Here is a 21231-nt window from a genome sequence, read left to right as displayed (position 1 = left end):
GCTTATGTAAGTCTGCTATGGTCGCGTCCTCTTCGTTCTGGTCGCTGTGCTCGAGCCATTTGCCGCCAAAATGCTTGACCCCCTGGTCGCCGAAGCGTTCAACCCAGGTGCGCGCCGTGTCTTGTTTGGCGCGATGAGCCTCGAAATCGTCGCGGCCCACCACGTTGTCGCAGTTGCGCAAGATCGAGCTCGGCTGACCGCCGGTTCACTACCTGAATTACCTCCACGCGCCGGATTGGCTAGTCGGGCAGATCGGCCTGCCGCGCCTGGGCTAGCATCGCAGCCGGTGGCATTTAAAGAAATGAGAATGTGGTGACCGGGTCATGCCCATGACTCGCTATTACAAGACGCCATTTGGCCCGGACTACATGTTGTGTCCTTGTTGAAAATTGACCCCAAGAAAACCATTTGACCTGACCATGCGATGAGACGGTCGCGAGGTCATGCGGATGTAGACTTGGCCTTTTGGCGGGACGCGATCAACGTGTCCTTGTACGGCAAGTGCAGCCGTGCGGCCGGCGCCGACTGGCGGTCGGAAAGTCATGAATCGTATGGCCTGTAGATATTTACCGGCGCCGGTGAGCGCATCGGTGGTGGTTGTGCAACCCACAGACGCCCACAATCAGTAGCTTTTCCGACGGTGCTCCCACGGGCCTCGGCCTGCTGCAGTGCGATTGGTGATTCCATCATCACCAAGATGACGGCGTTTCTACAAGAAAAGGCAGAGCGCGGTGTACAAAGAAGGTCGGGAAAGGGCGCGAAGGGGCTTGAGCAGGTATAAAGAGGGCGCAGAGACAGGTGAAGGGGCAGTGGAGACAAAGGGACGAAAAGGAAGAGGAGGATGCCAGAAGAAAGGAAAAGGCGTTCAAGGTCGAATTGGCGGCGAGAGCGACAGTGTCTACCGCCACTTCATCAAAAGTCCCTATCACCATTATGGTGACACCTGTCAACGGCCACAGACCTCTGACCTCTCCATCTGACGCGGCCATTACGGTCTCTGCAATTGGTCCCGCGGCTTCTTCTTCCACCGCGAAGAGGTTGTCCGGAACGATGACACAGCCGAAAGGCCATATTTCTCAATCAACGCCCTCTTGGTTGAAAATTCGGGCGCAGCGGTAGTCAAGTGGACGCCAGAGGCGGCCACGTATGGAGCGCACGATGACGAGGAAGTACGGGATCGCTGCAAATCCTCAACGGACTGTTTTGAGCGCCAGTGAAGGCCTCGAACTGGGGCTGTATAGTACGTCCAAACTGCCCGGCACGAATAAAGGGTGGCCTCCGTGGTTCCCTCCGGCAAGCGGGTCGATCGGCTTATGCCGTCGTTCCGCGTGTACCGGCAATCGACGCGCTCGCGCGCTGCAACCGATGCCCCCTCTCAGACGGATGCTGGGATAGGAGACGTTTGGCACTGTCAGAGAGATGTATAAAAGATGATGATCTTTCAGAAGAGGAGCAAATTGAGTACACGCACGATAAGCTAAAGATCTGTCCGCTTCAATTTGTAGCATGCTGGCGCTCGTCAAGGCGAAGGCGAAATCCCAACTCAACCTTCCTCTTCGAATGTAACTTCTGCTTCACAGCAACCACTTTCGATTAAAGTTCAGTTGGAAGAGGAGGGTTCAGCAAGACGGACGATTAGTGTGCCGAGGATCGAACATCGTTATTTAGCTGTCCCTTCGACCGGCCCAAGAAGCATAGCACATGTCTCGCCACCGCCTACCATGTCTGCGCGTGCGCCACCAACGACAACGGAACTGCCCGCTTTTTCTTCTGGTTCAAACTTCGTATCGCCATTATTCGCGCCAGCTTCGACAACTGACCCGGCCTTTCGACGCCAGCTTCAGTCTCCTCCGCCCCCTTCCGACCACATGGACCCAAGGCCACAGCAAGCTGCGCCAAGCCAGGTTCTCCGAATGGGACCTGATCCGAGGCGGAGGGTTAATGGGCTGTCGAACCCACCTCCTAGATCGACAGATCCAGTGTCGGAATTTCGCTAGTCCACTTGGTACAGGAATCGACCGTGAAGCCTCCGCAACATAATCACAATCCATCGATCCTATTGCCTCACGTTCCTACACTGCGGTCGCCAAGTTTTGTGCAACAGTCACCGATTGCCCGTGACAACTGTCTGCGCCGCTGCCGAGCTCGGTGCGCTACTCGGCAGTCGTCTCAAGCGTCGCGCAATATCACCGGTTGCTCAGACTCACGATTACTTGGTTCCTGCTGCCAGATCCGCGATGCAGCGACAACATTACTCGAGCCCAGTGTCTCCCTGTTTCGTCACTACATGAGCAATCCAGCATTCGACGGCGACATCCCTCTTCTTCAAGCTCAGCTCGATATAGCGTCAAAGGCGACAATACGCTTCATTATGGGGTGGCCGCCTTGATTCGTGAAGCTTGTCTCGCTGCTCTCGTCGTCGTCCGTTATCTGGAAGAGCGACAATTCGCACCGCTAAAAGCGATGACCTGATAACGTGGCCTGTCCTTGCGTATCTTGCGCGACGGGCAGAGCAATGAGTGGATGTCTTAGCTGTGTGATGACGAAGAGAGAATGACGACATTCGCCGCAGCACAGGATGATGCTCAACCGACAAAAATCTTAACGAGTGATGATGGCTCTAATTCAGCAGTGATGGCTCATTTAAATAAGTAGTCGGCGCTGCCGTCTTCACCCTCGCAATTTCGCGAAGAAGGAGCGGTGGGTGACCTGGCTCGATGAACAGTGCCGTGCCCACGAAAAAGACATGAGAATGGCGACCGACACCGTCTCGATGACGAGGTCATCGACACGGATCCTGAGCTTCGTCTCGTCAACGTCAAATGTCATGCAGGACCTGGGATCCCGGCATAACCGTGCCCATCTCTGGCAGTACGCATTGCGGGCGTCCCAGGCATCACGAGAGACGTCGACAATCGACAGGCAAGGTTGTTCTGGGAAACCATCGTAGTCGGATCCTTCCCACTGTAGGTCCACAGTCTGGTTGTTGATCGCCGAGATTTGCCACCTGTCAATGACCTCGTCCAGAGGCGCAAAGGTCAGGCGAAGAAGGAACACACATGGCCGACGGACGGACCGTGTCCCTATAGGCACGCGGTCCAAGGACGCTCTGACGACGACGCTCTTCCAACGAAGAGCACTGCTACACATTCAACGCCCTCATTGCAAGATGCCGCAAAAATCCTCCCTTCGCCGGCCACTGCTCGACGAGGAGGAGTTGCAAGAGGTCGAGGAAGAGGAGGCTATGTGGGACAGCACCGGCAGCCTCCCAAGGTCAAGATCTTCGATCCTCTTGCTTCCTTCCCAATACCTTCGCATTCGACAGCTCCACGGTCGCAACCGCTCGCCGGAAGTGCGAGGTCTGTTGGCGTCTTGCCCGTGCCTGGCTTGTGGCGAAGGACAAATCTTTGCAGCTTCTGTCGCGCTCAGCTGCAACGAAGCAATGCAAGCATTGGAGCCGAATCAAGAATGCAGTTTGAGCGAACGATAATGCAAGGGAGGCGGCGTGGCAGCAAGCGCTCAAAGATGACGATGACAGCGTCCTCCTTTTCTGCATTGGGAGCTGTTGACGCTCCACTGAGTATGTTCAATCCTTTCTCGGACTTGGAGCTTGCTGGAGGTGACCGCAGCTAGACCTTGACGCTTCTTGAGAACTTTCAACGAAGAATGGAGAGAGTGGTTGCGGCTTAGAGCTGCAGCATAGATGAATGACACCGCCGAGAATGAGCGTTCGCGGAGCACAAAATCGCCCTATTTTGACTCAATGCGCCCCGTGGCAGCATAAACTCGGCTGTAGGACAACTATGCCACCACCTCATCTTTTCTCCCATTCTTTCAGTGCCCATTGGCATGCTCAGGGCCCATGTACAGCTGCAAAAATCATGCCATGAAGGATGGCGTAGCGGAATGTCGAGGTCATCACAAGCATGTCCAAAAAAGCGTTCGTGGAGCAACTTGGGACGGTCGCGTCGACTTGCCGACGCCTGACGGTGATTTTCCTCCAATTCTTCCGCGATTCATCATCATCACCGCCCTGCCCCGCCCCGCCCTGCCCATACGAGCAACTTTTCCAGTTTTTTCCACCTCTCTTTGCCAAGACATGATCAGAGGAGCTTTGCTAGTGTGTATCGTGGGACGGGTGGGGTAACCATATGTCTGAATACTGGTGATCCTTGCCCTCCCACAAGGCGTGGATGGCGCGACTACTCTGGTTGATCCATCTGCGACCTTTCTTTTTCTGTACCAAGAGGAGAGCCAGACGGGCATCACTCTGGTGCAGAACAAATCGACAGCAGTGCGCATGACGATGAATCGCTTCAGATCTTGGCGAAGTCATACAATCCTTTTATGACGCTAAGAAGCAGGGCGCAGGAACAAATCCAGCGGGAGGGGCACCAGGAGGGCTCGCTCATGCCATTCCTTAAGTCTGTTGCAGCGTCTTGAGATGTGTCCACACCTGGTCGCGAGGAAGAGCACCATGGCCACAGGAGAGTCTCGGCAGCACGAGTGCTGATTGCGAGACATCTGAATCAGCAGGTGGAGCAGCCTATTGGCTCAGTCTACTCGACATCGAGCACTTTCCCCACGTGTGCGCATGGGCCCGACACAATCCAAGATCAGCGCGGAGACAGCTGCAGGCACCGAGCGGCATGTAGTGCACGTACCTCGACGCCAGAGGATCGACGTCGGGATTCACTCTGAGGCGGCCCAATTTAGAAATTGCCTGCCGGCACGTGCCGCACTACCGCCATACCGACTCTCGTCGCCACACACGCGTTAAAAAGTCGAGATTCCCGGCGTCGCGTGGGCATGCGAATTTTCGATCAACGAACCTTTTTTTTTGGCCCGAACTGTTCCGCACGTTCTCCCCTGCTTCCCGCAACTCTCCGCTTCACTCCACATGGCCTGGTCGTCGAGAAAAACGTTTTTTTTTTTTTTTTTTTTTTTTTTTTTTTAAATATCGTTGTGGATTCGAAGAAGACTGGTGATGAGAGCTATGTACAGATGGGAGCGCCTTGCTCCGCCAGTTCCTCGCGCTGCCCACGGTGGACGGCCAGCGTCCCGCAGCAGTCTTGAGGAGAGGGAGAGAACGCGCGACCAAATCCGCCATTTTGTGTGTTGTGTTCCACGAAGGACGCGTCCGAGTTTCGAGAATAACTGAAGCGGCTAATGTTGCCCCTGGCGACGTTGAAAATTGACGAGAAGGTACTGAGAAGTAGACGCTGAGCGTAGAACCCAGGGCGACGGCTAGGGCATAGGTGGACAGAGCCATAGTTAGAGTGACATAGAGCATAGGGTGCTGTCGCTGTCTAGGTGGTACGTCAGGAGGTCTGTGTGCTGGCCCCGGATGGTGGAAACGCAGTGTTTGAGGCAAAGACCTGAGGCCGAGAGTGAAACTGGAGCTGACCGTCGTCACTGAGAGTGAAAAGGCGTCCCTGTTGGAGCCATTTCCGACGAAACCGTGAAAAGGTTGAAGGACCGACCGAAGAGGATCTGATGACGGCTAAGGTGGCTTCGAGGCCGTCGAAGAGGATGCGAAGCAGTGCGGGTTGGACTGTTGCCAAGTGAAAGGTGATCACAGCAGGTGCTTTTGCCGTGTGTGCCTGTTGAATGGCTTGGCGGCGGCTTTGCGCAATGAAGGAGAGAACAGCCGAGCGCCAGAGAAGAAGGCGGTGCCGAGCGGGAACTAAGCCGCGTGGCCATCCCAAAACGATGTCGGTGACTGTCAGCGAGGGAGCGTAGTGGCTGGTGCCAAGCAAGTCGTTCAAGACTGGAAGGGCTGCCCTCCAGACCTTGGTCACGAAAGGGCATTCGATGTAGCCATGTTGGACAGAGTCTTTGACTGGGTCGCCATTATGATCGACTTGGTAACACTGTGCGGGGCAGGGGTCGGCAGAGAAGAATTTGAGTTCGTCGGCCGGTGGTAATGAAGGCCCGTAAGGCCGAGGAGTGTCTGGATCCTGAGAGTCGAGTTGCTCTAAAGACGAGTCGGTCGTTGATTCCGGGGCGTTGGCGGCCACCGAGGGAGTAGGACTCCCTGCCCCATGAGGGGCGCCGGCTACACCGGCTGCCCCCCCATCCGAGGATGCCTCCGGTGGGAGATCATCCTCGGGTAAATCAAATCGGGCATCTTCGTCCAGCGTGAAGGAAGCGGCATCGTACTCAGCAAGCGCTTGCAAGGCCGCAGCTGTGGTGCAGGAGAGGTAGGCGCGCCGATGGAGGAAGAGGAAAGTGTCTGACAGGGTTTTTGAGGTAAGAGGAAGCGAGTGCAAATCGGTCCAGACGCTTTGCCATTGAGCTAAAGTGGTATCGGGCCAGAGGATGCGTTGTTCACGAAAGTAGAAGAGGTCCTGTTGGTAGCGCCCAGGGGTAGGGGTGCCATTAAAGGGCCAATCGGGAACTATGGGCCGCTGAGGAGACAGAAACCGACGGATGCTGCGTACGGTGACGTCTTGGATGGGTTGGTTGGCCAGGGTGGTGATCCGCCAGGGAAAAGGCAGTGTGGCTGGTTCGAGCTTGGCCAGTGGGCGGACAAATGGACGTCCCGAGCTCTTGGTCAAGGCATTGAGACGTTCTGGATAGAAGAGCGCGCCAAGCCTGAAGAGGATAGTGCGAAGCTCGTGAGGGAGGGTAGGCCAGTAGGAATTCCAGACTTTGCGAACGATGGAGGCGCCCTTGACCACTGGTTCCTCAGCAAAAGGGCGGTCATGGGCCAGAGCGGGCCGGAATAGAAAGGGCCGCCAATTGTACTTGATTCCGGAGGCGGTCGGTGGTGAGAAAGGCCGAGAGACAATATTGTAGTCGGGTTGGTCAATCCACCAGAGAACATCAGCAAAGGTGTAGTAGCCACCGAGGAGGAAACGCTGCTCGACGTGGGCCTGCTGTTGGAAATTGGGGAGGGTGCCATACGCGGAATTGTACCAGGGCAGAGCACAAGTCTCGAGAGTGGACAGACTTGTCCAACAATTGGGCTGGACACCGGGGTAAAGCCGTTTAAGTACGTATAGCCAATAGCCCCAGAGTGATTGAAACCGATGGTTCACGGTCCCGGCATTGGTGTGGGCACCCCCGCCACGGTAAAAGAAAACCTGTTCACTGTATCCGCAGGCATTAAAAGCGGCCCGGATACCAGTGCGATGAAACTCGCCAATGGGGTCCTCGCGTACCAGAGTTCGGGCAAGGTGAGCGCCGTGGAGAGCCATAATGTGACGTTCTGGGTCAAGAAGGCCGAGACCGCCGAGCTCCTTGGGGGTGATGACCGTTGACCATTTCACCCAAGACCGATTGCCGCGGAAGAGGTAGTGGCGGGCTAGAATGCGCATCTCCTGGAACATTTGGTGGCGGGGTAGGGAGAGCGAGAGAGAGTGCCACAGACGAGAGAAGGCAAAAGTGTTGACGATGCGGCGCGTGCAAATAGGTCCGTCGAAGCGGTGAAGCACGTCAGTTTAGCGCGAGCAGAACCAAGGAGCCGGTAGAAGCTTTCCACTGGATGAGGGGTTGAGAGAGTAAGTGGGTAGCCGAGGTACCGGATTTCGCTAGAACCCTGATCTTGGAGGGGGGGAAAGCCACAAGCGGGCATCCAAGGTGGCGGAGCCGAGCTGATAGAGGATAAGATGACGTAGCCGCTCTTGGTGGCGCTGAGAAGGGCGTCGGAAGCTTGCTCATAAAGCTGGCGAGCTTGGTGAAAGGCTGCAAGTTGACGCGGATCGTGAATAAAGACTAAGACATCGTCCGCAAAAGCCAGGCTCGTAAGCGGTTCCTGGAGAAAGGGCAGCTTGACACCCACGCCCTGCCGGACAAGTTCATCGAGAAAAGGCTGAAGAGAGATGTTGTAGAGGAGGCAAGAGCTGGGCTCCCCTTGAAGGACACCGCGCTGGTACGCAATGGGTGTGCCCCGATGGCCATCGGCGAGGAAAGTGAGCGTGGGGGTCCTGTACATGCCGGCGACGAGGTTGAGGAGAGGCTGAGGGGCGCCATAATGCTGCAGCGCCAACTGGAGCCATTCGTGGGCCACACGGTCGTAAGCCTTAGTCTGATCGAGTGAGAGGACCAAAATGTGAGGAGGGAGCACAAAAGGGAGGCGCATGGGTGTGGTCGCGTTCCTCGAAATTGGGGTCACTGGGTTGCCAGCCAGCTGCATGTATTGTTGCAGACCAATGAGGATACTTGCAGGGTCAGCGGCGCGGCGGGTGTTGATGAAACCTGCTTGAGACCAGGGGATGCAGTCCTGGGCAAATTGTTGTAACCGAGCGGCAAGAGCGCGACCCACGAGGCGGGTGTCGGTGTCCGCAATGCTCAAGGGGCGGTAATTTGCCAGTTGAGAGCGGTCGCCTTTCTTGTACAATAAAGTACCCCGAAGCATGGGGAAGCCTTGCGGAAGAGAAGCCCCACGCATAAGGCCATTGACGAGGGGGGTGAGAAACTTAGACACAGTGCCGGGGGCGACCTGATAAATGGGGTAGATGAGGCCGTCTTGGCCCGGGGCCGAGTCCGGAGAGGCCAGTGAAAGAGCTGTTACGAGTTCGTCCTCGCGGAAGGGGTCCGTCAACAAGGCCACCGTGGAGGCAGAGAGCATTCTGGCGGCGGGGGTCCGGAGAAGAGTTTGGCGAGCGGCATGAGTCGCCGGTGTGGCTGGCGTGCGTCCAAAGAGGTCGGAGTAAAAGTCATGAATGAGCGAGAGCTGCTCCTCCGCCGTTGTAGCTGAAGTTCCGTCCGCCTTCTGTAAACAGGCGAGTGAGTGTTGGGAGGGAGGCGTGGTTAAAAAAGCAAGCCAGGAGGAGGGTCGCAGCAACTCGGCATCAAGTTTTCTACGAAAAGTGAGAGACTCAGCGGCATCGGCCGCTCGTCGCGCAGCCTTGACATCGCGGTGCAACCCAGGAAAGAGAGCTCGATGTTCGGCCCGGGTGAGATCAAGGGAGTCCATGATGCGCTCATAGGTAGTGACGTTTGTGGCCAGAGAGTGTTGGCGCCTGCCCGCGGAGAGAGACGTGTTGTAGACTAAGGCACGAAGACGGGACTTGAAGGTGAACCATAAATCCACAGCCTGTTGTGGCGTAAGGATGAGAAGGTGGCGAGGAAGTATGCCTTGCAAAAAGGCGGTAACCGTGGTTCGAAAGGTGGAGTCATTGAGAAGGCCCGGGTGCATACGCCAGAAGCCTGGCCCACGTTCGGCAATCTGCTCCTCGGGGTCTAGACGCAGAGTCAGAGCAAAAGCGCGGTGGTCCGAGGACAGCCAGCGAAAAGCGTAACCATCAATAAGTGGGGCGGCCCAGGTAGAAAGCCAGATGCTGTCAATGCGTTTTGTAGAAAGCGTTGGTTGTGGGGCATGGTTCATGGCAATGCGTGAGTATTCTTTAGCGTGAGGACGGAAGAAACGGAAGCCGTCGACAACCGGGAGGGATGAGAGACGAGCTTGAATCCGAAACCACATGGGGTGGCGAGTCTGAGCTGCTGCGTCGAGGGCCGGGTCTGGGTAGGAATTCCAGTCAGCGCCAATGATGATGAGGTCCTGAGGCTGGAAATGCAGCCGTGAAGAGAAACCCGGGGCGTCGTTTCGCCAATATTCGACATCGAATGAGCCATGAACCGACCATAGGTGAATTCGGCCCGAATGGTCGGAAGAGAGCGGCGTACTGGTGAAAGTAAGGAAGACATGTCGGTCGCCGATATCTGACACTTCTAGCTGCCAGTCAGGCTGGTTTAAAATGATGCCCGCGTCCGCTGAGACCACTCCTTGCTGAAAAAACGACTGTGCCTGCACTGGGATTTGGTGTTGAAGAAAAAAGTCCCGGCGAGCCGATTGGTTGTTGGTGCTGAAGGTGGTGACACCGAGGCGGCACTCTTGAAGAAAAAGGATACCAATTCCCGCCCCAAGCGATCTGAAGGCCGTGCTGAGACAGAGCTCGCGGAGGCGAGAGTGAGCAGCTAAGGAAGTGGCGTTGTAGGTGAGGAGATTAAGATGCATGGCCACCGATGGTAGCGAAGGGAGAAGACATATCGGGAGAGCCAAGGGCGAGTGTTCCGCTTTTGCGGTCTCCATTGTTCCTGTTGGAGTCAAAAACTTTAATTTGTGGCTAAAAAATTGACAGGCCCAGGGCGCGGCGAAGCGTAAACAGAACAAAGGGAAAAAAAGCGGGAATAGGGCTGAATTAATTGGGCTTTGTATGACTAAAGAGGGAGTACGGAAGGAAGAAACCAGAGGCAGGAGCAGACCAGCAGCATCGGAAACAGCGAAACAGGGGCAAACAGGAAAAAGAAGCAGGAAGCATTAGAGACAACATGATGAGTCAAACACCATTCAGAGCTCTTCCTCGGCAGGACGAGTGGGGCTGTGAGTCTTGGGAGGGCTCCCCGTGCGCGACGCCTGACGAGCCTCGTGAGCCTTACGAGCAGCCTCTTTCATCTCGCGGATCTTTTGAGGCGAATTGGGGCGGAAGATGAGAGTAGGCTTTTTGCGCGCGTCATTGGCGGGTCCGTCACGGTCGGAGAGGCGGGGGCGGACAAGAGCGCTGGAACTTGCAGCCCCTGAAGCAGACGGTCGCACGGGAGACAAAGAGCGATTACGTTGCGGGCTAGCGGAACCCTGGCGAGGACTTTCCGGGGCGTGATGCCGCTTGAGAGGAGTCCGAGGTGGAGAGCCGAGGGTGGCTGAGGCCAAAGGAGGATGCTCCTGAGAGGAGATTGTCTGGCTGGAGAGCTGGCTGGTGGGCTGGCTGTCCTGAGGCGGATTCAGTCCCGGGAGAAAGAGAACATCCCCGAGTAGTTCCTCCATGGCGGCGTCTTGAAGCTGCGGAGTGGACGTAGGCTGAGGGGTGATGGCAGGCACGTGCACTAGTGGCGGCGCATGCATGCTTGCTTGGGTGCCCAGGGCAGAGACCAAGGGAGTAGGAGTAGAGATGGTGGCGGCGACCTGACTGCTTGGCAAGTGCTGATCATATTCCTGCTCCGCTGCCAGAGGGGCGCCATCGAGGAAGCGCAGAACGGCGTGGCTCTCTTGAGCTGGACGGCGGTCGCAGTTGGCGGCAAGATGCTCGCGGGATTGACAGACGTGGCAGCCATTGCGGGGGCAGTCGTCATTCTCGTGGCGTAAGGCTGGGTCCGGGCGGTACTCTTTGCAAAAGGAGCAGGAAGGCTCTCGTCCCTTGTAGCGAAGCTCATAACGCCGGTCCAGCACCTTGATCCACCCCGGAAAATTTGCCACTGGCTCATGAGGAAAACCCGTAGGGACGTTGGGGTCCGGAGGGAAGCGCAGCAGGGCCACGACGGTGCCTGTATCCGTTGGAGGGATATTGCGAGAAGGCTTAGAGCGTTGGTGTGCCCAGATGGCGATGGCTTCGAGTGGCTGAGGGCGACTCTGTCCTGCGCTGGAGCGATCGGGCAGGCAATGAATACCATTGTACATCCGAATCATTGTCAGGAGCGCCTTGCGTGTGTGAAACGCCGGTGATTCCTGTTGCTGATCGATGGTGACAACAACGTCCGAAGGGGGCAAGGGAAGACCGAAGACGAAAGGAGTGACCGCTTTGCCACTCCATTCCATCGCCAGATGCTTTCCACGCTCGAAGTGACCATTAGTGGCGAACAAAATGTCCACATAGCGTTGTTTGCCCATGGGCGGGGGAAACGTGAGAGCAGGAGCTTCCGAGGGTGGCCATTTGCCCAGCGCCATCTCAAGTTGAGTTAGGAGGTGATCGAAAACTTCGTTTTGAGAGGCGGCGTTGCGTGGGTTGAAACTGCCAGGAAGCTGGTAACGCACGACGCGGGCGAGCACGCGGCGACGATCATTGGCGTCCTGATAAACTTCCTCAAACTGAACTGGAAGGTTGTCCTTGCGGCCGAACAAGAGGCGTGCAGACGAGACCGTGTCGCACGGAGGCTGGTCCAAAGTGGCTGTTAAGGCGAGGTCGGTGACCATTGCAAGGGGGGAGGAGGTAGTCATGAAGTGATGCTTGTCGATGAGAAGAATCTGCTGGCTGGAAGAGGAAGTGGGAGAGGAGGAAAGCAGAAGGAGCCTGCTTTAATACTTTGCCTAGATGAGGTGAGCAAGAAAGTCCCTTTGTGTGGACGGCATCGAAAAGACGACGAGTCACCCTTTGTCCGGACAAGCAAGCGAAACTCAGACTTCCCTTTGTCTGCAGTGAAGAGCGTTTGGCGTTATAGTGCCGGAAGACGACCAGAATTTCCATTTGAAGTGAAAATGGCCGTGAGAGAGTCCCGTTGTGTCAGTTTGGGCATGGAATTTGTGGCGGAAGCCGGTCCAAGCGTGCATGCAGGTGAGTGAAACCAATGAAGGGCAAAAGGATGATATGAAAGCAGTGTAGGAAGGAAGAGAAAGACCGTCCCCTTTGTCCTTGGAGTCGGGAGTTGCGAGCGCACTGAGGCAATGGCTCCTGAAGGGTTGGACGATGCGGGCAAGGGCTGCTCATGGTAACAAGGAATGAGGGGAGAGAGCAAACAATCCAAAAAACGCAAGAAAGCGGAAAAAGACAGAGAGTAGATTAGAGGGAAAGATAAGTAAGAACAAAGGGAGCGGTGTAGGTTGTAATCTAACGCAGCAGACCGTGCAAGAGGGAGCGAGTCTGAGAAGAGCATGACGAACGAGACTTGAGAGGGGAGGATCTACTATAAGGTTGCGTGCTGTGAAGGCGGTGGCTACGGCGAGTGTGTTTTGAGTGCGAAGGAGTTGGGGGTGAGCGGGGAGGTGACGGCGATGGCGAAGGCTGAGGTGTCGAAAGATCGATGAGAGGAGGCGGAGATAAGCCCAGTGCTTCGGCGACCTCCTCGGACGAAGCCTTGCTGATGGCGGCCCAGAAGCCTTCGACGTGTGGGTCACTACGTGGGAGACCCAGTTGCGTATCGACAGAGACAATTGAGGGGGCTGGAGAAGAAGGAGGAGAGGAAAGTGACGAGGAAGAGGAGCTGCTAGCCGGTGGGGCGACACCGGAGAAGGAGACGTGTACGGCTGACGGGGTGATGGACTGGACGTGACACGACAGCGGTGGAGAGGAAAGGGCATCCGAGTGGTCCTCTGAGAGAGGGCACTGGTTGGAAAGGTGCGCCGATAGCGAGGAGCTGGGGCAGCGAGAGCAGTAAGGGGGCCGACCGTGAAAAGCCAGTGGCAAGTAGATGCGTGATGACAATGGAGGAGACCAGGCAATCCAACCCGGGAGAAGATACGGGATCTCGTCCAAAATGAGCGTGGAATGCAGAGTCAGTACTACACGAAGGTAGCCTGTATAAGACCCGTGCGTAAGCGGCTGCTCTCCCAAGGCTGCGCTGAAGAAGGCGGGATCGACAGCCGGCATCGGAAGCGGAGTAGAATGGGGCTCCTCCAAGCTAGACCGAAAAGGCACAAGCGTGTCGGTCCCGTCCAAGGCGCCAGCCGCGGGTGACGGGGCTTGATACATTTTCCACACGGAGTTGACTTCAACGCCTACGTTTAGTAAAAGCGACAAAAGATCGATGACCTGGTTGATGTCGCCGAGGAAGGCCGGAATGAGGTCTTCAGGAACCCCGTAGTCGATGGTGGTGACATTGTCAGGAAGTAGGCGGCCGATGTTGAAGAGGGGCAGAGGTGTGGCGCGCTGCACCGTGTTGAAAAAGGCTTCCGACGATGAAATGAGGCCAGCCGGAGCTTCTACGTTGACCATGAGGGCGCGGTCCTGCATGCGTGTTGTGACAGTAGGAAAGCCTGATGGTGAAGCAAGAAGAGTCGAAGAGAAAGCCAACGCCACCCTGTGGCGAAGAAGGTTGATTTGGTTGTTGATGAAGAGGCTGGAGAGCGCACTGTCTCGATGAGGTGCCATAAAGGTGATGACGGGCTTTTTGTGCGACGATGAAACCGGCATGCCGGCTGTCTGCGCTCGGAAGAAGGAAAAGGGGCAAAGTGAATCGCTGGCAAATAGGCATTCGCCCGTTGTGCTGAAAGGCTGAGGCGGCGCTGGGTACAGGCTCATGGTAAAGAAGTGGTGCAGGATAGAGTATTTTGTGGGGGAAAAGGAGTGAGGGAAGCTGTGATGGCCTTCTCTTTAAGACGATGTCAAACAGCGTAAAAGAGAGGTCCCTTTGTTAGCGGAGCAAGCCACCAAAAATGCAGCCCGACAGGAAGGTGCATAAACAGGAGCCGGGCGCCCATTGTGAAGGCCGGCAGAAGCGCAGGAGGCCGCGCAGAAAGGGCGCGCTAAAGTTTTCCATGAGTTTGTATTTAGCGACGTATAGATGCGACGGTGGAAATAGTATGGCCAAGAACAGCCAATGTCGAAAATAGTAAACAAAAGGGGGAGGATTGATGGAAGGACAAAGGGAAAGAGCCTAAGAACGGGACAAAAGGACAAACAGTTCTGATAAGAGGAAGAGAGAAGGGAGCTTAATCGAGACGAGGACGAGGATGGGGCTCAAGTGGACAAGCGCAGGATGGTCGCCAGCCGGTATGCAGTAGCATGGCCACCTGTAAAGAAAGGCCACCAAGTGGAGAATGTATGCCCCTGTTACCTAGCGAGCGGGCAACCGGAAGGCCGCCAATGGAAATGAGCTCCAAAACGCCTCTATTTGTGTGGTGAGGCCGGCGGACGAGCTGGAACGCCGCAGCCAAAGCACAAGGGAAAAAACGTCGTCGAGAAAAATATACCAAAGCGAGAAAACGGTCATCCAGAGTGTCCCGCCAGATGGAGTGGACCGAAGCGCCGCCACACGGTAGGTCTTGATTGTCGACATCTTCGTTGTGCATGTCGATCACCGTGAGGAAAGGCATATGAGGGGGGCAGTCCGACGCCACCCCACGGGTGGTGAATTGAATGATAATTGCTTCCTCCGACAGGTCGAGGCCCGGAGTTCCGAGAGTGGTGGGGCCGGACTGTGAAAGGAGAGGGGTGACCATCACGGCGCGGCGAAAGCGTGCGCGGCAAGGAAAGTAGAAATCGGCCGTGCTGCTGATTGCATCGAAAGTGGATAGGAAGTGTGGTCGGCGACGGTAAGGAGAACCCGATGAGAAAAACTGTACGAGATTGAGATAGGATTGGTGCGGCGTGGCGAAGGAGGAGGCGAGGTTGTACCGAATGGGGAGGGGAGGGACAAAGGATGGATCCTGACACAAGGGCAGCAGATCCCGCAGCCTGATTGGGTCAGCAGCTGGGTGCCGGTGGACGAGATGAAACGCAAGAGCAGGCATGATAGGGAAAGGGCACAAGGGGGGCGAGCAGTGGGAACCCCCACGGGCGTTTTTAAGGGCATAGCGCCATCAAAGGCTCATCCATCATCCGAGTCTCCTCCATTAACAATGTAGGAAAGACTAGGAGCAAGAAAAGGCAAAGGGGAGGGCGATGAGACTAGGGCACGACACGGGCGGCGCACGTGAGCCACGTGGAAGGAGAAGACCCGCAAAGGGTGTGGAAACGGGCAACACGTGGCAAGGAAAAGCCGCGTAAGCGAGGCTGCCAGCGAACAAAGGGAAAGGGATGGTAGCCGAGGATGGTGGTGGTGGCGAGGGGGAAAAGGAGCGACTGCAGGCATCAGCAGGAGATCCCTATGACAGGTAAGAGAAGAGTCGGTGGCCCAGCCAAGGAGACAGAACTGTAGAAAAGGGCAGAAAAAGGCAAAAGAAGAAAAGCTGAACCAATGCGTGGCCAGAGGGTAGCAGAGAGATGCTCCCGGTGTCCTGGTGATGGAGAAAGACGACCGGGGAGGCGGCTCGAGGGACGGGGTGGGGGCGGTGTGCTGGAAAGGAGAAAGAGGGAGCCGAAAAAGGGTGTCAAGCGGAAAATTTGAGGCGAAAATGGAGCTCGTCACCATTGAAAGACCTCTGGCGAAAAGCAAAAAACGCGTTGTGGCGCGTAACTCGGCGAATAATGCTCGGAGGGCGCCGCTGGAAAGACCAGCATGCGCGCCTAGGTCCTACAGATCGATTGCCGTTGCGAAAAGGAGGGGTTGAGAAAGAAAAAGGCGGCGCCCCTTTGGGCGAAAAGAAAAAAAGGCAAAAAAAAAAAAACGTCGAACGGCAAAAAATGACCATGACGGGGCTCGAACCCGCAACCTCCTGATTACCGTAGCACACCTCCTCCATGTCCTGGAGGAGCGCAGCTGAGTCGTAGTCAGACGCGCGGCCAATTGCGCCACACGGCCTTGCTTGTAGACGATGTTTTACTGAATGCCTAAGATTTTTGGTGCTAGGGTTAGGGTTAGGGTTAGGGTTAGGGTTAGCCTAGGGGTGCAGTACTTGGAGCTGTGTAGCAGTGACGGGAAGGGTGTTATGAGAACGTGTCGTCTCGAGTCCCATCCTAGGGGCGCTTGACGGTGCGATGCAGTAAAAATCCAGCGATCGTGAGAGGATGGTCTAGCGTACAGAGCGACGAGGTGGACCCGTCACGGCAGCCTAGACTCTGCGCAGAGACTGTGGACCTGCACAGAGCAACCCAACGAGCATTGGCCGATGGAACAGTACATCGAGATCGACGTCGTTCCGAGCAGCAGCTTGACGGGTCCACCTCGTCGCTCTGTACGCTAGACCATCCTCTCACGATCGCTGGATTTTTACTGCATCGCACCGTCAAGCTCTTCGCTTTCTTCTCGCCTTTCCAGGCAGTGTCTTCTTTTGGAAAGCAATTCGGACAGCCTCTAATCTGTGCAATACAGCACAAGATTCTCACCACCAGTATGCTTCGATTTACCATTTTTCAATGGGTTTCTTTCGCCGAGTAGGTACTCGAGCACCTCAAAGTCGCCTTCTCCGTCCTCAGTTGTCTGTTGAGCGGCAAGCCTGCTTTCGTAGCAATGACCCCCAAAATTGTCGTAAGCCTCGTCGACCGTGTATATCGCTACGATTGCGTGCTTTAGTATTCGTCCTCCGCTTTCTCCCATCGCAGACGACTCGGTCGCTTGGGTGTCGTCCTTTGCGCCGTCGCTCCAGCAGTGGAGCCTCGACCAACAGGTCTCGACTCTCGGGTCCTGAGATGTCCGCAATGCGTGACAATGCTATCACTCTGTGCTCGGCAATGTGCGATCCTTAGCGCAGGTCGTATCTATCTGAGGGGTCATGACAAGACGTGTGCCTTCTCACCAGCCTCCAAACTGTACCCCTCTGAGCGCCTTGTTTGTGCGAAAAGGTACTCAAACCGGGAAGCCTTCTCTGTCAGAAGTTCTCTCAATCCACAGATCCCTTCATCTGCGACCTCGAAACATCTTACCGCCCCCCTCCGCCCTCTCCCCTGCACTCAAAAGCAAATCTCTTTCATGGTCCTCGTACCATATGATCAGTGTGAGCCCAACAAAGTGAAGTGAAACTCGTTTCAGGTCCCTACCAAGACCTCATCGCTGCACTCAAGAGCTCTTGCCTCTCGTCTTGGCGGGGCCTTGCGCCTTCCAGCATCAGAGATGGACGACCATTTCGACGAATAGGGCTGTTATGGAAGATGGATGTCCCATGCTTCATCGTCGACGTCGGCTCTTTCTCGCACACCGGGCAAACCCTCGCGAGACACCAAGAACGCATCGGTAGCTAATTGGAAGTGCAGTACAACCGACGTTTCGTCAACAACAGCGACGCAGGCATCGCGAGCAGCATCACGAGCGGCATCGCATCAGGCACCTACGAGCAGCAAGTCACCTTGGGTCAACAGATTGTGGTACAATCCGTCGGTGCAGCCTGATATGGCCCCTTCGACCAGCCAAGCACCCACACAAGCACCAGCCCCGACGCCGCCGGCGCACACACAAGCTCAAGTTCAAACGGTGAGGACGCTCCAGGTCTCAGCATCGAACAAAGCCGTGGCCGTTTTTGCTGGGCAAAAGGCAACGTGAGGATGCGTAGAGCTCCGTGACATCTATTGCTGATCACGTACAGTCCTGATGCGCGCGATTCTGGCGCGTTCTTGTAGGAAGCTGAAGATTTCGCCGAGGTAGGGGACGCGATCGAATATAGTGGGCCACGCGTGCGGGAACGCGCGCCAGTCGAAGGGGGTTTTGTGGAGAATGTTCTGACTGCCACTTTCGGCTTGGATCAGCTAGCCTCCCTGCTTCAGTCATCTGCCTGTTAAGACTCTTTCTGAGATCCCGTGGTGATGCACATTGTCATAGGCCAGAAAAAAGACTTTCGTCGCCGAGTTGCCGTGGTCCTCTGCGCTTGTGCTTGCCAAGACCTCGCTGCCCTGCCCTGTCTGAGGCAGCAGTCAATTCCACGGCATCCAAGACTGTCGCGCCAAGACGATGGGTAACTAGTGGCTGACTGCGTGATGATCTGGCCACCGTAATAAGCGGGAGGAGAGGTTGCTGCTCACCACTCCCTTCCCCTACCACTCCCTTCTCTTGCCTTCACTCCCCTTTCTTGCCCACACTCTCTTCCCAGAGACAACCCACACTCGTTTGAACATGGCAGCGCAACGTCTGCTCCTTCTTTTCCCCATTCTCGTCTTCTTCTCTGCACTTCTCGTTGCCTCCCTGCCCTCGCCCAACAAGAGAGATGCATTCGTGGACCTTCGAGGCACTGACGGCGATACGCATCTGACCTCCATCGGAACAAGGCCGGGCGGTGCATTTGCAACCAACTACCGTCTGAGCAAGGGAAACCTATTTGTGTGGCAGAGCAAGACGCCCCACAACGAAGCAGATGCAGAGGCCGGTGAGTTGCTTTCGTCTGTCGACGGCAGCCTGATCGTCGCTGACAAGAAGAGCGATGGTAGTCTTTATCATCTTGCACGGCGTCGACCGCAACGCCAACACCTACTTTACAACGCTCAACAGCGCCTACCTCGATGCCAGGGACAAGGGCTATCGGTACGCGCCCGAGAACACGTTGCGCATCTCTCCCCTCTTTTTCTCGACCGAGCACGACGCACCGGCACTCAACGCCTCGACGCTCGCGTGGAACGACAACAACGGTTGGGCTGGTGGCGATGGATCCACCCATCCAAGCGGAAGCGGTATGAGCTCCTTTACCGTCTTTGACGAGCTCGTCACCAAATTTTCGGATGCTTCGAGTGAGTCCTGCGTGCACTGCTTGACCTTATTCATGAAGCTGACATCGGCTCTGCTCCCAAGAATACCCCAAGGTCAAGTCCATCACGCTCGCTGCGCACGGAGGTGGGGCCCAGGTGATCCAGCGCTACGCCGTTCTCGGTCGCAGCGCTCGGTCTGGTGTCTCGCTCCGCTACGTCGTGGGCGATCCGTCGACAATGCTCTACTTTACCCGCGACCGTCCCGTCGCCGTTGACACGTCGTCGTGCCCTCGCTTCAACGACTTCCGCTACGGATTCAGCAACTACTACGAGCCCTACGGCCTTGCCGACTCGCAGGCGGGCCTGTTCAAGCGGTACGCAGGCCGCGATATGCGCTACATCATCGGCCTCGACGACGAATCGACGACAAACGGCGATCAGACGTGCGCTGGCCGTGGCGCTGGAGGAGCTGTGCGGAGGGACCGAAGCTTGGCCTACTGGAAGTACATCCACCTCCTGGCAGGGTATGCAGCCTCGTCGTATGACTCCTTCCCAGGGACCTTTCCGGCGCTCGACAGCCGCCAAAAGGCAGATTCGAGCATTCCGACGACGTCGAACAAGGCGACGCTCAGCGCCTACAAGAACACAAAGATCGGACACAAGCTCTATCAAGTCAGCGGCGCAGGTCACTCGGCGACCGAGGTCTTTGAGAGCACAGAGGGCCTCGCGGCGCTCTTTACCTGATGCTTTTCAGATTTAAGTCTGTCATCTCTCCCAATGTAATCCCAGCCATCCAATTGTAGCATGTCTAGCCTATGAGCGTGTTTGTGCGAGAAGAGTACGCCACGCGGGCGAAAGCGCCGAGGCGGTGACGGGCATGTGGAGGCGGAGGTGCTGCACCGCATCCACACCACCCTCCTTGGCCAGTCAGTGGCATCCGCGCAACCATGCCCACTATCGGAGGTGCCCTCAAGCAGTTCGTTCAGCAGTCGTCGTCGGCAGGCAAGTCCCGCTCGACAACCTCAGGCAAAGGCCAGATCAACGACGATGAGCGGCCCTTGACGGATGGCAAAGTGGCCGGGACCTATCCTCGCCTGGCCAGGCTGGCCGACGGGTCGATCCTTGCGGGCTTCACGCGCTTCAATGGACCCGAACGGATCCTCTGCATCTCCAAGAGCACAGACAATGGCAAGACGTTCCACGACCTCGCCGAGGTGACGAGGGGAAAGGGCGATGTCGACAACCTCTTCCTTTTGGAGGTGCCGAGCCGTGATGGCAAGGAGCCGCCCTGCGTCCTGGCGGCCTTTCGGAACCACGACGAGGGCGGCGCGCACTACCGCATCACGGTCTGCCATTCGCTCGACGGAGCAAAGACGTGGAACTTTACCTCGCAAGCGGCCGAAAAGGCCCCGCCATTTGGCATCTGGGAGCCATTCATGCGGCTGGGAAAGAGAGGCGAGGTGCAGCTGCTGTACTCGCACGAGCACAACGAGCACCAGCAAGACTCGATGCTCGTTGTCTCGGAAGACAGAGGGGCAACCTGGACCCAGCCCAGGTGCTGCGAGGGCTGGGACCAGCGTCTCCGAGACGGCATGACAGGCATCGCCAGCACCCGCGACGGCGACCGCGAATGCCTCGTCCTCGTCTTTGAGACGACACGCCACCGGAGCTTCTCTGTGGAAGCAGCTCTGTCGTACGACGACGGTGCGACGTGGATCAACCGGCACGAGGTATACGCGCCCACGCCGGGCAAGAACACGGGCTCGCCGCAGATTGCAGCCTACCAGGACGGCTCGCTCGTCATCGTCTGCGGTACCGACGAGGACCCGTTGACAAAGGGCTCGACCGTAAAGGCCATCTTCGGCGGACCGCCCCACTCGGGCAAGATCAAATGGGGCAGGCCAGCGACGGTCAGCAAGGGCACTTGGCCTGGCATCATGGCCATCGATGGCGACACCGCCTTGGCCGTCTACGACCACAACGGCCCACGTGGACGAACAATCACGTGGAGCTCCAAGCAGTGATTCACAATCTCCCCCACCCTCGCTTCGATTTCCTTGATCCCGGTTCGATTGCTTGCTGTATGAGATCCTGTCCTCTGCGCTTGCTGAAATATTCGTCTGCTGAAACATTCGTCTGCTGAATATTCGTCTTCATGAGCAATTGTGAGAAAATCGGACTCCGTGGACAAGTCTACTTGCTGGAGATAAGATAGGCAGAAGTCGCGTCCGGGATCGACTGGCATCGGAGCATTTTTCGAAACCCATTTACGGCTCAGCGTCGATCTGTTGCGCATGTTGCAGCAGGA

General features: G+C 56.6%; 7 protein-coding genes and 1 non-coding gene across 8 annotated transcripts; 3 read left to right on the top strand and 5 right to left on the bottom strand.

Annotated features, from left to right (window-relative positions):
- The first annotated feature begins 52 nt into the window (after positions 1-52).
- Positions 53-394, top strand: FA10DRAFT_267256 (hypothetical protein). The gene has a single exon (XM_025521836.1). It carries the CDS (start codon positions 71-73, stop codon positions 314-316), a length of 246 nt encoding a protein of 81 aa, XP_025378023.1. The 5' UTR covers positions 53-70; the 3' UTR covers positions 317-394.
- Positions 395-10297: 9903 nt separating this feature from the next.
- On the bottom strand, positions 10298-11914 carry FA10DRAFT_286497 (hypothetical protein; the record flags this gene model as incomplete). Its single annotated transcript, XM_025524077.1, has 1 exon — positions 10298-11914. The coding sequence occupies one exon, from the start codon at positions 11912-11914 to the stop codon at positions 10298-10300; it is 1617 nt and encodes a 538-aa protein (XP_025378022.1).
- Positions 11915-12501: 587 nt separating this feature from the next.
- On the bottom strand, positions 12502-14127 carry FA10DRAFT_267255 (hypothetical protein). The gene has a single exon (XM_025521835.1). The coding sequence runs from the start codon at positions 13953-13955 to the stop codon at positions 12546-12548; it is 1410 nt and encodes a 469-aa protein (XP_025378021.1). The 5' UTR covers positions 13956-14127; the 3' UTR covers positions 12502-12545.
- A 188-nt stretch (positions 14128-14315) lies between these two features.
- On the bottom strand, positions 14316-15455 carry FA10DRAFT_124928 (hypothetical protein). The gene has a single exon (XM_025517947.1). It carries the CDS (start codon positions 15164-15166, stop codon positions 14366-14368), a length of 801 nt encoding a protein of 266 aa, XP_025378020.1. The 5' UTR covers positions 15167-15455; the 3' UTR covers positions 14316-14365.
- A 544-nt stretch (positions 15456-15999) lies between these two features.
- FA10DRAFT_t26 lies at positions 16000-16116 on the bottom strand. The gene has a single exon. It is a non-coding gene; the product is annotated as a tRNA-Arg (tRNA).
- Positions 16117-17388: 1272 nt separating this feature from the next.
- Positions 17389-17877, top strand: FA10DRAFT_267254 (hypothetical protein). Its single transcript, XM_025521834.1, has 2 exons — positions 17389-17770; positions 17832-17877. The coding sequence occupies exons 1-2, from the start codon at positions 17407-17409 to the stop codon at positions 17837-17839; spliced, it is 372 nt and encodes a 123-aa protein (XP_025378019.1). The 5' UTR covers positions 17389-17406; the 3' UTR covers positions 17840-17877.
- A 123-nt stretch (positions 17878-18000) lies between these two features.
- FA10DRAFT_252457 (hypothetical protein) lies at positions 18001-19667 on the top strand (the record flags this gene model as incomplete). Its single annotated transcript, XM_025519652.1, has 3 exons — positions 18001-18607; positions 18669-18965; positions 19027-19667. The coding sequence occupies exons 1-3, from the start codon at positions 18358-18360 to the stop codon at positions 19665-19667; spliced, it is 1188 nt and encodes a 395-aa protein (XP_025378018.1). The 5' UTR covers positions 18001-18357.
- An 89-nt stretch (positions 19668-19756) lies between these two features.
- Positions 19757-21174, bottom strand: FA10DRAFT_124887 (hypothetical protein). Its single transcript, XM_025517946.1, has one exon. The coding sequence runs from the start codon at positions 21053-21055 to the stop codon at positions 19946-19948; it is 1110 nt and encodes a 369-aa protein (XP_025378017.1). The 5' UTR covers positions 21056-21174; the 3' UTR covers positions 19757-19945.
- Between the last annotated feature and the right edge of the window lie 57 nt (positions 21175-21231).

This window comes from Acaromyces ingoldii (genome assembly GCF_003144295.1).
Source record: "Acaromyces ingoldii strain MCA 4198 unplaced genomic scaffold FA10scaffold_3, whole genome shotgun sequence".
In the NCBI taxonomy this organism is placed as follows: domain Eukaryota; kingdom Fungi; phylum Basidiomycota; class Exobasidiomycetes; order Exobasidiales; family Cryptobasidiaceae; genus Acaromyces; species Acaromyces ingoldii.
This window is presented reverse-complemented; position numbering and strand designations above follow the sequence as displayed.